At 53.4% G+C, this 13146-nt stretch overlaps 1 protein-coding gene across 1 annotated transcript; it reads left to right on the top strand.

Annotated features, from left to right (window-relative positions):
• Positions 1-2467: 2467 nt before the first annotated feature.
• ANKRD33 (ankyrin repeat domain 33) lies at positions 2468-5261 on the top strand (the record flags this gene model as incomplete). Its single annotated transcript, XM_081082287.1, is given in 7 exon segments — positions 2468-2632; positions 2825-2847; positions 2849-2947; positions 2949-2950; positions 3123-3263; positions 4538-4939; positions 4942-5261. Coding segments are annotated over 7 exon segments (1152 nt in total).
• Between the last annotated feature and the right edge of the window lie 7885 nt (positions 5262-13146).

The following is a 13146-nucleotide window of genomic DNA, read 5'->3' as shown; positions in this document are numbered from 1 at the left end:
TTGCCCAGGAGCAGAACCTAAATCACGGATTCCTCGCTCAGGGGAATCTGGGAAGTGGTTAGCTTTCCAGCTCAGCGGCTCAGAAGAAACACTGAAAGGAGTTTTGGGTTCGTGTGGAGCAGCCAGTCTAGGTCAGCAACCACACCATGAGGTCAGCTTTGGATTACTAATGACCAAAGGCACTCCTGGCTGAAACACTGCACAGAGAGCAACAGGATAGGTCCTGAAAGCAGCACTGAGTGAAGGCCAAGGTCACATAATTCTAAGGTGTTAGTTAAAACATACACAATCAGCACTACATTTTTCAATGAAATGTACAGTTTCAAGGATATCTGTGCCAATTGGTAAAGAGAAGTAGGAGGGGAATGAGCTATGGAAATCAGGAATGAAAGAAACTATATAAGGCTGGGAGTGGTATAAACAGAGAAATATGACTGGCTCAATTGTCTACACCTGAGGTCCAAAACCAATCCATTACCTTTAATATCAATATTACTTTGAGGAATAATTTATTATTAAAGTAAGACATAATTATAAATGTCTTAATTTGAATAATTAAATTAATGTATCTTAATATTAATACAACTTAAATATTTCATATTTAATTTACCACACCAAAACTATTCCATTAGCCCTGACCGGTTTGGCTTAGTGGATAGAGCATCAGCCTGCGGACTGAAGGGTCCCAGGTTCGATTCGGGTCAAGGGCATGTACCTTGGTGGCGGGCACATCCCCAACAGGACGTGTGTAGGAGGCAGCTGATTGATGTTTCTCTCTCATTGATGTTTCTAACTCTCTATCCCTCTCCCTTCCTCTCTGTAAAAAATCAATCCATGTAATAAAAGGCTAATATGCAAATTGACTAAACAAGGGAACGGTGGGTTGCTATGATGTGCACTGACCACCAGGGGGCAGATGCCCAACGCAGGAGCTGCCCCCTGGTGGTCAGTGCACTTTCACAGGGGGAACACCGCTCAGCCAGAAACCCTGAGCTGGGTTCATGGCTGGCGAGCATAGCGGCAGTGGCGGGAGCCTCTCCCACCTCCGTGGTAGCGCCAAGGGTGTCTGACTGGCGGCTTAGGCCCACTCTCCACGGGCCTAAGCCATCAGTCGGACATCCCCTGAGGGCTCCCAGACTGCGAGAGGGCGCAGGCCAGGCTGAGGGACGCCCCCCTCCCCCTAGTGCACGAATTTTTTGCACCAGGCCTCTAGTAAAATATATAAAACAAAAAACTATTCCATTAAATGTAATATATCATAATCTCTGTAGTTCTAATTAGGCAATTCTTTAAGTTTTAATTTCCCCAGAACTTAAACAAATAGGCTCAGATGACTCCAGGAGCCCTCCCCGCCCTTCCCAGTGTCAGCCCTCTTTAGAGAGATGTCCACACTCACACCCACGGCCTCATCAAGTCACACTCTGCCGAAGGGAAAGGGACTTGGGGTGTTCAGAGACCTCATGACCCTTCCACCTTCCATGGATGTGTTTCCTGCAGCTGGCCTCCCCAGAAGGTGGAAGGTGAGCGCCTTTGGAGGACAAGAGGGTCCTCCTCTCAGAGCCACCCCGCAGGGAGGAGCAGCCGAGACCTGGGCCCCACGTGGGGCAGGACGTGGGGGGGGGGTGGTCTTGGGCGGCTGCGGAGGAGAGCACCTGCCCTTCTGGCCCCCATCCTTACGTAACCGGCTTGAGCCAGCTTAAGTGTAGCCATCTGTCACCTGCGTTGCTTCCTGGGGAGAGTCCACTCCAGCCCTCCAGAGACTGGTGAGTGTGCTCCCAGGAGTCTGGGGGAGGCTGTGGGCCCCAGCAGTGACTGCCTCCTAGGAAGCCCCCAACCCTAGGTGAGGTCCCATGGGAAAGAGAAGCCCCGCCCTCTGGAATCTCCTTGGGATCCTCACTTCCCTTGAACCACTCCTGCCTTTTTGGGGATATTCCACGTGTCCTCCCTGCCTCCACGTGTCCTCCCTGCCTCCACGTGTCCTCCCTGCCTCCACCTGTCCTCCCTGCCTCCACATGTCCTCCCTGCCTCCACGCGTCCTCACTGCCTCCACGCGTCCTCCCTGCCTCCACGTGTTCTCCCTGCCTCCACATTTCTCCCTGCCTCCTCGTGTCCTCCCTGCCTCCACATTCCTCCCTGCCTCCACGTGTCCTCCCTGCCTCCACCTGTCCTCCCTGCCTCCACCTGTCCTCCCTGCCTCCACATGTCCTCCCTGCCTCCACATTCCTCCCTGCCTCCACGTGTCCTCCCTGCCTCCACCTTTCCTCCCTCAAAGGTTGGATGGGAAGGGATACCCAGTGGGAAAAGGCCTTCCCCGAGCAAGGGCAAGCGTTGGGAGACTTGCAGCTGGTGAGCCCCTCCCTGCCCCCCTCCATTCTGTGTTATAGATGTCAGCTGGGCGGGAGGGGGCACTCGCTTCTGCCCCCAGCCTGGAGGAGGAAGAGCTGCCACTGTGGAGGGGGCACTGGACATGCCTGAGGCACCGTTCTGCCCGGACAGTGAGACCCCCGCCCCAGACTGCAGGCTGGGGGCCCTGTACTGGGCCTGTGTGCGCAACGACTCTGCCCAGCTTCAAGCTGTGCTGGAGGACGGGGTCTCCCCTGAGGAGGCCACCCAGGCGGACGGCAATGGGAGGGTGAGCTACCAGGTGCTTCCCAGGGCAGCTCTGGGTCCGGCCACACCACACTCATCCTGAGTGCCGGGTCCTCAGGGAGAAGGGAGCGGGTCTTCGCGGGGCAGGGATGCCTCTGGGACAGTGTGGGTTTAGCGGCGCAGGGAACCGGGAGCTCCTGGAGGGAAGCACCGGGCTGAGCGGCCCCGCCCCCAGACAGGCCTCATGGTCGCCTGCTACCGGCTCCGGGAGCATCGTGGCCCTACTCAGCCGCTGTCCGTTCCTGGACGTGGACCAACAGGACAAAGAAGGCGACCCGGCCCTCATGCTGGCTGCCCAAGGGTGGGAGGCTGCTGACCCCACCCTCCGCCAGTCCCGGCCTCCGGACCGGCCACCGCGCCACACTCCGCATGACGTTCTCCCACCCCAGACTCCGCAGTGTTGGGTGGACGGTGGGTTTGGGGCTTCACCACCCCTTTCCTGGGGTCCCAGATCGGCCTTCGGTGCTCTGCAGGCCACGCGCCTCTGGTGAGTCTCCTGCTCAACTCCTACTCGGGCCTGGACTTGGAGCGCCGAGACCGGCGGGGGCGGACAGCGCTGATGAAGGCCGCAGTCCGGGGCCGCTCTGAGTGCGCGGCGGCCCTCCTCATGGCAGGTGCACAGGCCTGCGCGGACCAGGATGCATGGCTTCCAGTCCCTCCCCAGTCACCCCAACAGACACCCCAACAGACACCCCAACAGACACCCCAACAGACACCCCAGAGTCAGCTGTCATAGTTGCAGAGAGGAGAGAGGTGGAGACGGAGGATCAATCTAGGCTGGCTTCCTGGATGAGGGGAGGGGGTTGGGCTTCTCACAATCTAAGTCCTGCTATAGGTCACTCTGTTTACATTGTTAATGGAAGTCCCAGAAAAGAAAACGAGAGGATACGTTAGACCAGTGGTCGGCAAACAACTGCGGCTCGCGAGCCACATGCGGCTCTTTGGCCCCTTGAGTGTGGCTCTTCCACAAAATACCACGTGCAGGCGCGCACGTACAGGGCACGTACAGTGAAAATTCGTGGCCCATGTGCAGACATCGGTATTTTGTGGAAGAGCCACACTCAAGGGGCCAAAGAGCCGCATGTGGCTCGCGAGCCGCAGTTTGCCGACCACTGCCAACTGGAGAACTGAAATACAAGAGGCTGGTACCTGGAGGCAGACCCTCGCCTCCTCATCCTGGCTCTGCCACTAGCTGTGTGGCTTCCCTCTCGGGGCCTCATCCTTCCCCGGGGTGATTTCCAGCTCTGCCCAGCTAGGGTCCCGGACCGCAGTGACGGTGCAGAGACGTGTGGCTGCGTGGAGTTCTGGAGGGAAGCCCACACTGTCTGTGGAGCCGTAGGTTCTCATTATTCCCTCTGGGGAGCTGTCCTCTGCTGGTAACTCCGGGGACCCCAGCCTGTAGCTTTTCCCTTCCCCATCCCTCAGATTGGGTTTGGGGAGTGAAGGGAGGGAGTTCTGCAGCCCCATCTTTGACTCAGAATATTTGCTACTCCCCCCAGGATTAAAGGGGTTTGGCGATGAAAAGAAGGACCAGCAGAACCCCCCCCCCACCTGCACCTCCCCCGCCGCCCCCCCCCCCCCCCCCCCCGCCGGTCAGGCCCTTGGTTCAGGAGTCCCTATTCTGTTCTGGGTTTGGAGACCCCCAGCATGTCTCTCTGAAGTCTCTCCCCTTCCCTGTACGTCAGTTTCCTTCACCACCTAAACAGGTTGGAATCTGGGACTGGTCCTGTCTCCGGGCTGTAGCCACTCCCAGATTCCAGCCGGAACAAGATGAGTAGGCCTCTGGTTTTGATTTAACCCAAATCAGTCAGTCCTGCTGCTAAAGCATTTGCCTCCTGCAAATCACCCATCCCCGTGCCAGCCCACATCGCCCCGTGCCCCCTCCCAGGGGCTGACCTGACAGCAGTGGATCCTGTTTGGGGCAAGACGGCCCTGGAGTGGGCGGTGCTGACCGACAGCTTCCACACCGTGCGAAGGATCCGGCAGCTGCGGCGGCGGCCCCAGGCGGAGCAGCTCAGCCAGCACTACCCACCGGAGTGGCCAGCCCTGCCCGGGCTCGTGGCCCAGGCCCAGGCTCAGGTTGCCCCCTCTCTGCTGGAGAGATTACAGGCCACCTTGAGCCTCCCCTTTGCCCAGTCTCCTCAGGAGGGGGGTGTCCTGGACCACCTTGTGACCATCACGACCAGCCTAGCCAGTCCCTTCCTCACCACTGCCTGCCACACTCTGTGCCCTGACCGCCCACCTGCACTTGGGACCCGAAGCAAGTCTGTGCCAGAGCTGCTAGGCACCGCTCCCCCCCTCCCCCAGCCCCCCAGCCTCCCCAGGTGGTCCCTGGCCCCCGGGGCCTCGTCCCTCACCAGAGCCCTCAAGGAGTGCTGAGCATGTGCCCTCAGTGGCTACAGCCCAGGGACAGTGCCAGGCCCAAGCCCTCAGTCCCCCAGATCCTCCTCTCCAAGGCACCCTCATCTCCCAGCCGGCGTGAGCCAGAGCCCAGGCCTGCAGGGCATCGCAGGCTGACCCCTCCTGTCTGGCGATACCAGGAGCTCCGGATGCAGAGGAGGAGTCAGGAGAAGGAGGCCGGGTGTGCACAGGGCCAGGGGAAGACGGGCTAGGCCGGACTGGGAGCAGGGGGTCAGCCCCTCCCACAGGCGCCCTGCCCTGTGGAGCCCCTCCTGCCTTCATCCGATGCACGAGGTCATTCATACAACACTGTTTGCAGCGTAAGAGTGGAACAGCCTATGCGTCTACAGGGGACTGGCTACATGATCTGGGTGTCATTACTGTACACCCATGTGATAAAACAGTGACAGAACAGGAGCAAGGCAGCTCTTTATGCTCTGATATGAAACTATCTTCCAGAGGTTTGAGTGAAAAATAGCCAAGGGGTAGAACAGTGCGTATGGCATGCTACTATTTGCCAACTTTGCACAGAGCTAAACTTGACTAGTACAAATACAAAGTGAGAACCAAGACTTATTTAACTAGTTAACGAGTGAACCAGCAGAATGGATCAAAGGAAGAAATGAAAACCATTATTGACAGTCAGTGGAAAAAAAGAATGCTGGAATAAGGTTGCAAAGTTGATACAAAAGGTTAATTCCCGCCTTGCAATAAAATCATAACTGGGTTTTTTTCCCCCTCAACCAGACGAAAATGATTTGCTATTTTTCAATCGTCTACAGGTTAACCCTCTTCACTTTACAGAGTCTGGGCCCCATCACTAGGAAATTGTATGTCAAACCAAGTGACTTCCCCTAGACGACCCATAGGTGGGGTGATTAGCCAGTGGTCTAAAATATCTCTGAAGGGGCACTGAGTAATTTTGTGTGTGCCTTATTTACAAGTTTTGAAATTTTTCTCTTTTTTCTTTTCTTTTTTTGGTTGTTAATTATCACCTGAGGATATTTTTTCCCAATGTATCAACTTTGCCATCTTATTCCAGCATTCTTTTTTTCCACTGACTGTCAATAATGGTTTTCATTTCTTCCTTTGATCCATCCTGCTGGTTCACTCATTAACTAGTTAAATAAATCTTGGTACTCACTTTATATTTTTAGGAAGGGAGGAAGAAGGGAGAGAGGGAGAAAAAGAGAAATATCGTTGTGAGAGACACATCGTTTGGTTGCCTCCCACACGAACCCTGACCAGGGTACATGCAAACTGGGTACATGCCCTAGACCCTGAATCAAACCCGACACCCTTCGGTGCATGAGCCAATGCTCTAATCAGAGAAACACCAGCCAGGGCTGAATTTGTGGGGGGGTTTTTTGATGTTTTTTTTTTTTGTTGGTGTTGTTGGTGTTGTTTGTTTTTTGTTAATCTTTGCCCCAGAATATTTTTTCCATTGATTTTTAGAGAGAGTGGAAGAGAGAGGGAAAGACAGAGAAAAACATCGATGTGAGAGAAACACATGAATTGGTTGCCTCCTGCATAGGCCTTGACCAGGGTCTGAGCTGGGGAGGAGCCTGCAACCAACATACGTGCCCTTGCTGGAATCGAACCCAGAACCCTTTGGTCCACAGGCCAACACTCTAATCACTGAGCCAAACTGGCTAGGGCTCTTAACATATTTGTTGCACAAATATATTTGCTTGTATATTTGTAATAATAAAAGCAACCAATATAAGGTGCTTACTATGTACATTTAACACTCCCAATAATCCTTTGAGGAGTTTATCTTGGAGGACACGGAGTACAGAGCGGGTAAGGAATTGCCGAGGGTCACCCAGCTAGAAAACGGCAGACAGAGATCAGGGTGAGAGCCAGTTAGGAGGCGGTCTCCTAACACTAACCCCAGCGGTCTCCCTGGAACCTCCCTGGAAAGAACCATCGGATTTTCTTGGGAAAAAGATGAACAGCTGACCAGGGTGGAAGGGAGACTTTTCATTGACTATCCTTTTTAACCTTTTGACTCTTTAAAAAAAACACAACACTTCATTTTTTTTTACTAGTAGAACACTTTTAATTTATAGAAACGTTGTGAAGAGAGTCCCCATATACCCTACACCCCGTTTCCTCTATTATTAGCGTGAGTGCAGTATATTTGTTACAATTTGAGCCAATATTAATACATGATTATTATTAATAAAATCCACACGGTATTTATATGTCCTTAGTCTTCACTTCGTGCCCTTTTTCTGTCCAGAATTTCATCCAGATGCCACTGTACATTTAGTTGCCATGTCTCTGTAGATTCCTGGAGACGTGAGCGTTTCCCAGGCTTTCCTGGTTCCTGGTGACCTTGATGCTGGTCAGGTATTTTGTAGTGACGCTCAACTGGGGTTTGTGTGGTGTTTTCCTCACGATTAGACTGGGGTTATGGATTTGGGGGAGAAAGATCGCAAAGGTGATGGGCCATTCTCATCACATCATATCAAGGGTGCGTACTATGAACATGACTTACCATGGTGGAGCTGACCTTGATCTCGTGGCTGAGGTAGTGTTTGTCATGTTTCTGCACAGTAAAGTCACTCTTCTTCCCTGCTTTCTTTCTTTTTAAAAAACATTTCTATTGTTGACACTATTGCAGATGCCCCCCAACTCCCCGACCCTGTGCCCGCTTCCACTCGGCCCCTTCCCCCCTCCCTTGGCCCGCACCACACTATTGTCTGTGTCCATGGGCCGTGCATATCTGTTCTTCAGCTAATCCCTTCCCTTGCTTTTATCCAGTCCCCCCACCCCTCCCCTCTAACATTTATCAGTCTGTTCCATGTATCCATGCCTCTGGTTCTATTTTGCTCATCAGCTTATTTTGTTCATTAGATTCCACATATTAGTGAGATCATATGGTATCTGTCTTTCTCTGACTGGCTTATTTCGCTTAGCATAATAATCTCCAGGCCCATCCATGCTGTCGCAAAGGGTAAGAGTTCCTTCTTTTTTAAAAAAATATATTTTTATTGATTTCAGAGAGGAAGGAAGATGGAGAGAGAGATAGAAATATCAATGATGAGAGACAATCATTGATTGGTTGCCTCCTGCACGCCGCACACTGGGGACCAAGCCCACCACCCGGCCATGTGCCCTGACTGGGAATCAACCACTGAGCCATGCCGGCCAGGCAAGAGTTCCTTCTTTTTTACAACCATGTATTCCATTGTGTAGATGTACCACAGTTTTTTTTATCCACTTATCTACTGATGGGCACTGGGACTGTTTCCAGATCTTGGCTACTATAAATAGTGCTGCTATGGACATAGGGGTGCATATATTCTTTCTGATTGGAGGAAATTCCATACTGTTTCCACAGTGGTTGTATCAGTCCATATTCCTCCCAGCAGTGTACTAAGGTTCCTTTTTCTCCACAGTCTTTCCAGCACTTGTTGTTTGTTGATTTATTGATAGTAGCCTTTCTGACAGGTGTGAGGTGATACCTCACTGTAGTTTAAATTTGCATTTCTCTGATGGTTAGTGACCTTGAGCATTTTTTCATATGTCTATTGGCCATCTGTATATCTTCTTTGGAAAAGTGCCTATTCAGGTCCTTTGCCCATTTTTTAATTGAATTGTTTGTCTTCCTGGTGTTGAGTTGTATAAGTTCTTTATATATTTTGGAAATTAACCCCTTATCAGGTGAATCCTTGGTGAATATGTTCTCCCATAGGGTGAGTTCCCTTTTTGTTTTGCTGATGGTTTCATTTGCTGTGCAGAAGCTTTTTAGTTTGATGTCATCTCATTGGTTATTTTTTTCTGTTCCCCTTGCCCTCAGAAACACATTGGCAAAAATATTGCTCCGTGAGATGTCTGGGATTTTACTACCTATGTTTTCCTCTAGAATTTTTATGGTTTTGAGACTTACATTTAAGTCTGTTTTCCATTTTGAGTTTATTCTTGTGGAGGGTGTGAGTTGGTGGTCTGGTTGCATGTTTCTGGATGCACCTGTCCAATCTCCCACGCCATTGTTTCCTGCTCTCTACACTGTGCTCTTCGGAAGGAAGTCACTGTATGAAGCCCACACTTACGGAGTGGGGAGTTATGCTCCATCTTCCTGGTGGTGGGCTACCTGCATAAATTATGGATTTATTTGGAATTCTTCTGCACAGAATGTTTTTACTTTTTAATCATGTGTTACCAAAATTTGAAAAATTAAAAAATAAATCTGCTCTTTGAATTGGAGAACACACATACACACACACACACACACACACACACACACACACACACACACTGGGGTGAAAACGATAGTGTGTGGTTTCTCTCCAGAAGGTTCTGAACGCAGCCATGGGGGACTGGAATGGGTTCAAGGTTAACTTTGCCATTTCCCACCTGTGTGATCCCTAAGAAGGCACGTACATTTCTCTTGACTGCTCCTTTGTTAAGTGGGTGGAAACAGGGCTATTGAAACAATCCCTTAGATAATATGTGTAAACAGGCTCTGTGACGTGTAAAGTGCGACCAGGAGTTGAGGTGCTATGGAAGGGCCCGGGGTACTGGGTTTGATTGAGCTGTAAAGTGCGACCAGGAGTTGAGGTGCTATGGAAGGGCCCGGGGTACTGGGTTTGATTGAGCTGCTTCTGGGCCTTCAGGGTGGAGCTAGAGTTCTTCGCTCCCACCCACTGCTGACGTCGGAGCACATGGAGCCAGCGCCGCATAGGCATGGCAGACTGGGAAAGAAACTCCACCGACAGGCTTGGACAGCTTGGTGGTAACACACTTCTGTCTAGAACAGCGGTTCTCAACCTGTGGGTCGCGACCCCTTTAGGGGTCGAATGACCCTTTCACAGGGGTCGCCTAAGACCATCGGAAAACACATATATAATTACATATTGTTGTTGTGATTAAGCACTATGCTTTAATGATGTTCAATGTGTAACAATGAAAATACATCCTGCAAATCAGATATTTACATTACGATTCATAACAGTAGCAAAATTGCGGTTATGAAGTAGCAACGAAAATAATTTTATGGTTGGGGGTCACCACCACATGAGGAGCTGTATTAAAGGGTCGCGGCATTAGGAAGGTTGAGAGCCACTGGTCTAGAAGGTGGCATATGACCTTGGCAAGTTATTCGTCCTCTCTGAACCGCAAGGCTCCTCTGTAGGCTGGAAGTAATAATAACGTTGCCAGGGCCGCTGTGAGAACTAAGTGAAATAACGAAGCACTCCGCGCTGCACCTGGCTGATTCAATCACCACTGTTCTACTTAACCCTCACCTGGTTTGTTAGGGGAGGAAACGGAGGCCATGAGGGCTAAGGGACTTGCTTACGGTCACCAACTGGTAAGTGGCTAAGTGGCACTTGGAGCTCAAGTCTGTGGGACTCCCAAGCCGACGCTGTCCTTTCCCCGCAGCACTGGGCCTCCCCGCCTCCCGCCCACGTCCACATGGCTGCGTCTTACAGGGATGGATGGCCACAGCATCCTCAGGGCCAGAGAGCTAGCCTTCTGGGGCTCTCTCTCCCGGCGGGCGCGGCGTGGACCCTGACTGGGAGGCTGACCTGGCAGTAAGGACTGGGCCTCAGGTGGACATTTTACTCTCCACCTTGGAGAACACCCACCCCGCTGTCCCCGGCCAGCTCTCGGGCAGCCAGCATCCCCGGCCTGCAGTTCCGCACTTCCTCCTCTCGGGCTCAGCCATCTCTCTCTAATCCTCTCTCAGCTCTTCACAGCCTTGCAGGCTACCAGAGAGGAAAGGGCTGCTAGCTGCTCTGCCTGTGCCAGGAAAAGTCAGCCTCTCTACTAACCACCCAGCTTCTCCCTGCGCCTAGCCCAGCCCCCGAGGCTTCCCAACTGAGTGCTTGTCCGCAGAGGCCAGGGAGCCGGGACAAGGCTCGGGCTGTGCAGAACACAGGCCACAGTGAAGCTGCCCTGCTACGGCCCACAGACCTGGGTTTGAATCCTGGTCCTGCCTCTTATCATCCCTGCCGCCAAGGACCTCTTCCAGCCTCACCTGTCGCATCAAATGGCTATGATAAATACTTCCCAGGGTTTCTGTGCGACCTACCACTGAGAGGTATGCGAGGCACTGAGCGGCGCCTGGCTGGGCGCCCAGTGAGCAGAGCTTTTGTTACTGGGCTGCGAGGCGGGGTGAGGAAATGCCATGGGGACAGCTCTCTGGAGGAGGCCAGCGGACGTGTCCTTGGAGCCCGTGGCCTCCCCTGTGATTCTAGGATACTATTCTGGGGGGCCCTGAAACAAAGACACATACATGCTCATCCCGGACAGCCTTCCAGGCAGGTCCCGCGCCCCCAGCCCCAGGCCCCTGCGGCCCACTCCCGTCACCCAGCACTGACAGCCGCCACCGTGCTCCCTGGGTGAGCATGTGTCCACCCCCCACCCTGGAGACAGGGGCTCCCGCAGAAGGGACTGCAGGGTTGGCTGTCCTGACACATCCTGGGCTGCTAGCCAGGCGTGTGGGGACTCCTTGGGAACCCTCCCCTCACTCCTGTGTGGGCAGAAACCCCGTCTGTCTCCTGACCCCTGGCTCAGTGCCCAGCCCGTACAGGCTCAATAAATATGTACAGAAAGGAACTGAATTCAGGCCCCACCAAGGTCCACGCTGCTCAGAGGGGCCTTTCTCGTCTCCTCCTCCTCTCAGGGCTGCTCTGGTTCTCGGGGCCGCAGAGCTCAGACATCCCAGGAAATCCCTGTTGAGTCAAGAGAAGGCAAGGGAGTTCAGAGGACAGGTGGGGAATCACTGGTTTGTGTCCCCTTTTCCCCAGACGGGGCATCTAGAGAGAATTCCCTCTTCTCCAGCAGTCATACATTCCAAATGGCTGAACACATCCACGCATCTTCCACCACACCAACCACCAGGCCAGCCCCCCCCCCCCCCACCCCGCCAGTCCCTCCCTCACCCCCATCTCTCAGGACCCCTCGCCGGCCCTATCAGATGTCAGCCAGCTATGCTGAGAAACCCTGGCCAGGGTTCATGCAGATTTTCAGACCCGCTCGCTGCTCTCCCTTTCTCAGAGGGATCAAGCCTTTTCATGGTTAAAGAAGATACTAAATCTGAAGGGAGGAGGCTTGGGGTTGGATGGACGGTGAAGCTTTGACCACAGTCACACAGGCAGTGTCACATGTAGACACACGGTCAGCCAGGGTCCCACAGGGACCATCAGGCTCCTGGCACAGAAGTACACACAGGCCCATTGGCCCATGAACTCATAGTCACAGCCAGAGAGGCCACACACACAAGCACCCCTAAACCCTCACACGGGTACACAGCACATAGACTCACTGACCAGGAAAAAAATAAAGACAGGGTCCCCCTCACCCCCGCCTGCTGCCTGGGGCTCCTGGCCCAGGCCGTCCTTCTGCTCCCCAACACTTTGCATTCCCCTGGTCATCCACTGCCCACATCACCTGTGCGACGTCCGTTGACATGTCAGAGTCTGTCTGACCACGTGCAGCAGAAGTTAGGGGGCTGAGGGAGGGCCAGGCCGGCCCACAAGTCCTCCCTTTAGGCCTAGTACCGTCTTTCGCTGTGAAAAGTCAGGTCCCTCTGAGGAAGAGGAGAAAGGTGAGCAGGTGGAAACCTAAACTGTTTTGTGGCGATTTACTCCAGAAGAGCCTTGGACACTAAATCTGACCCGTCTCCTGCTCCCGGGCCAGGGATTTGCCTTCGGGGAATGAGGAACAGAGGCCTGTGGATGGGGGGCTCTGGAGATAAGAGACTGCTGTAGGCCCTCAGTACCGCGTCCTCTGGCGCTGGGAAGGGCAGAGCCTGGGCACGGATGCTGGCGGGTGGGAAGGGGGCAGGATTATGGCATTTCCCCTCAAGCTGGAAACAAAGGCAGATTCCTGTGTCCAGCTCCAACAAGCTGGTCCCACCCCTCGAGTGCCTGGAGCTAGAGGAAATCCCGCCGGGCTCTGGCCTCGCCCAGCCAGCTGCCCCTCGGTCAAAGGCTCTGCCTCCCAGCCAGGGCCAAGACCTGCCCTCAATCCTGGGAACCTCATCCTGTCCAAATACCAAGCCCTCCCCATTGGGAATAGTCCCCGTAGCCCCTCAGACTCTATCCCCAAGCTGCAAGGGTCTGCTCAGCACCACCCCAGAGC

This window comes from Myotis nattereri (genome assembly GCF_964212035.1).
Source record: "Myotis nattereri genome assembly, chromosome: 2".
Taxonomy (NCBI): Eukaryota; Metazoa; Chordata; class Mammalia; order Chiroptera; family Vespertilionidae; genus Myotis; species Myotis nattereri.
This window is presented reverse-complemented; position numbering and strand designations above follow the sequence as displayed.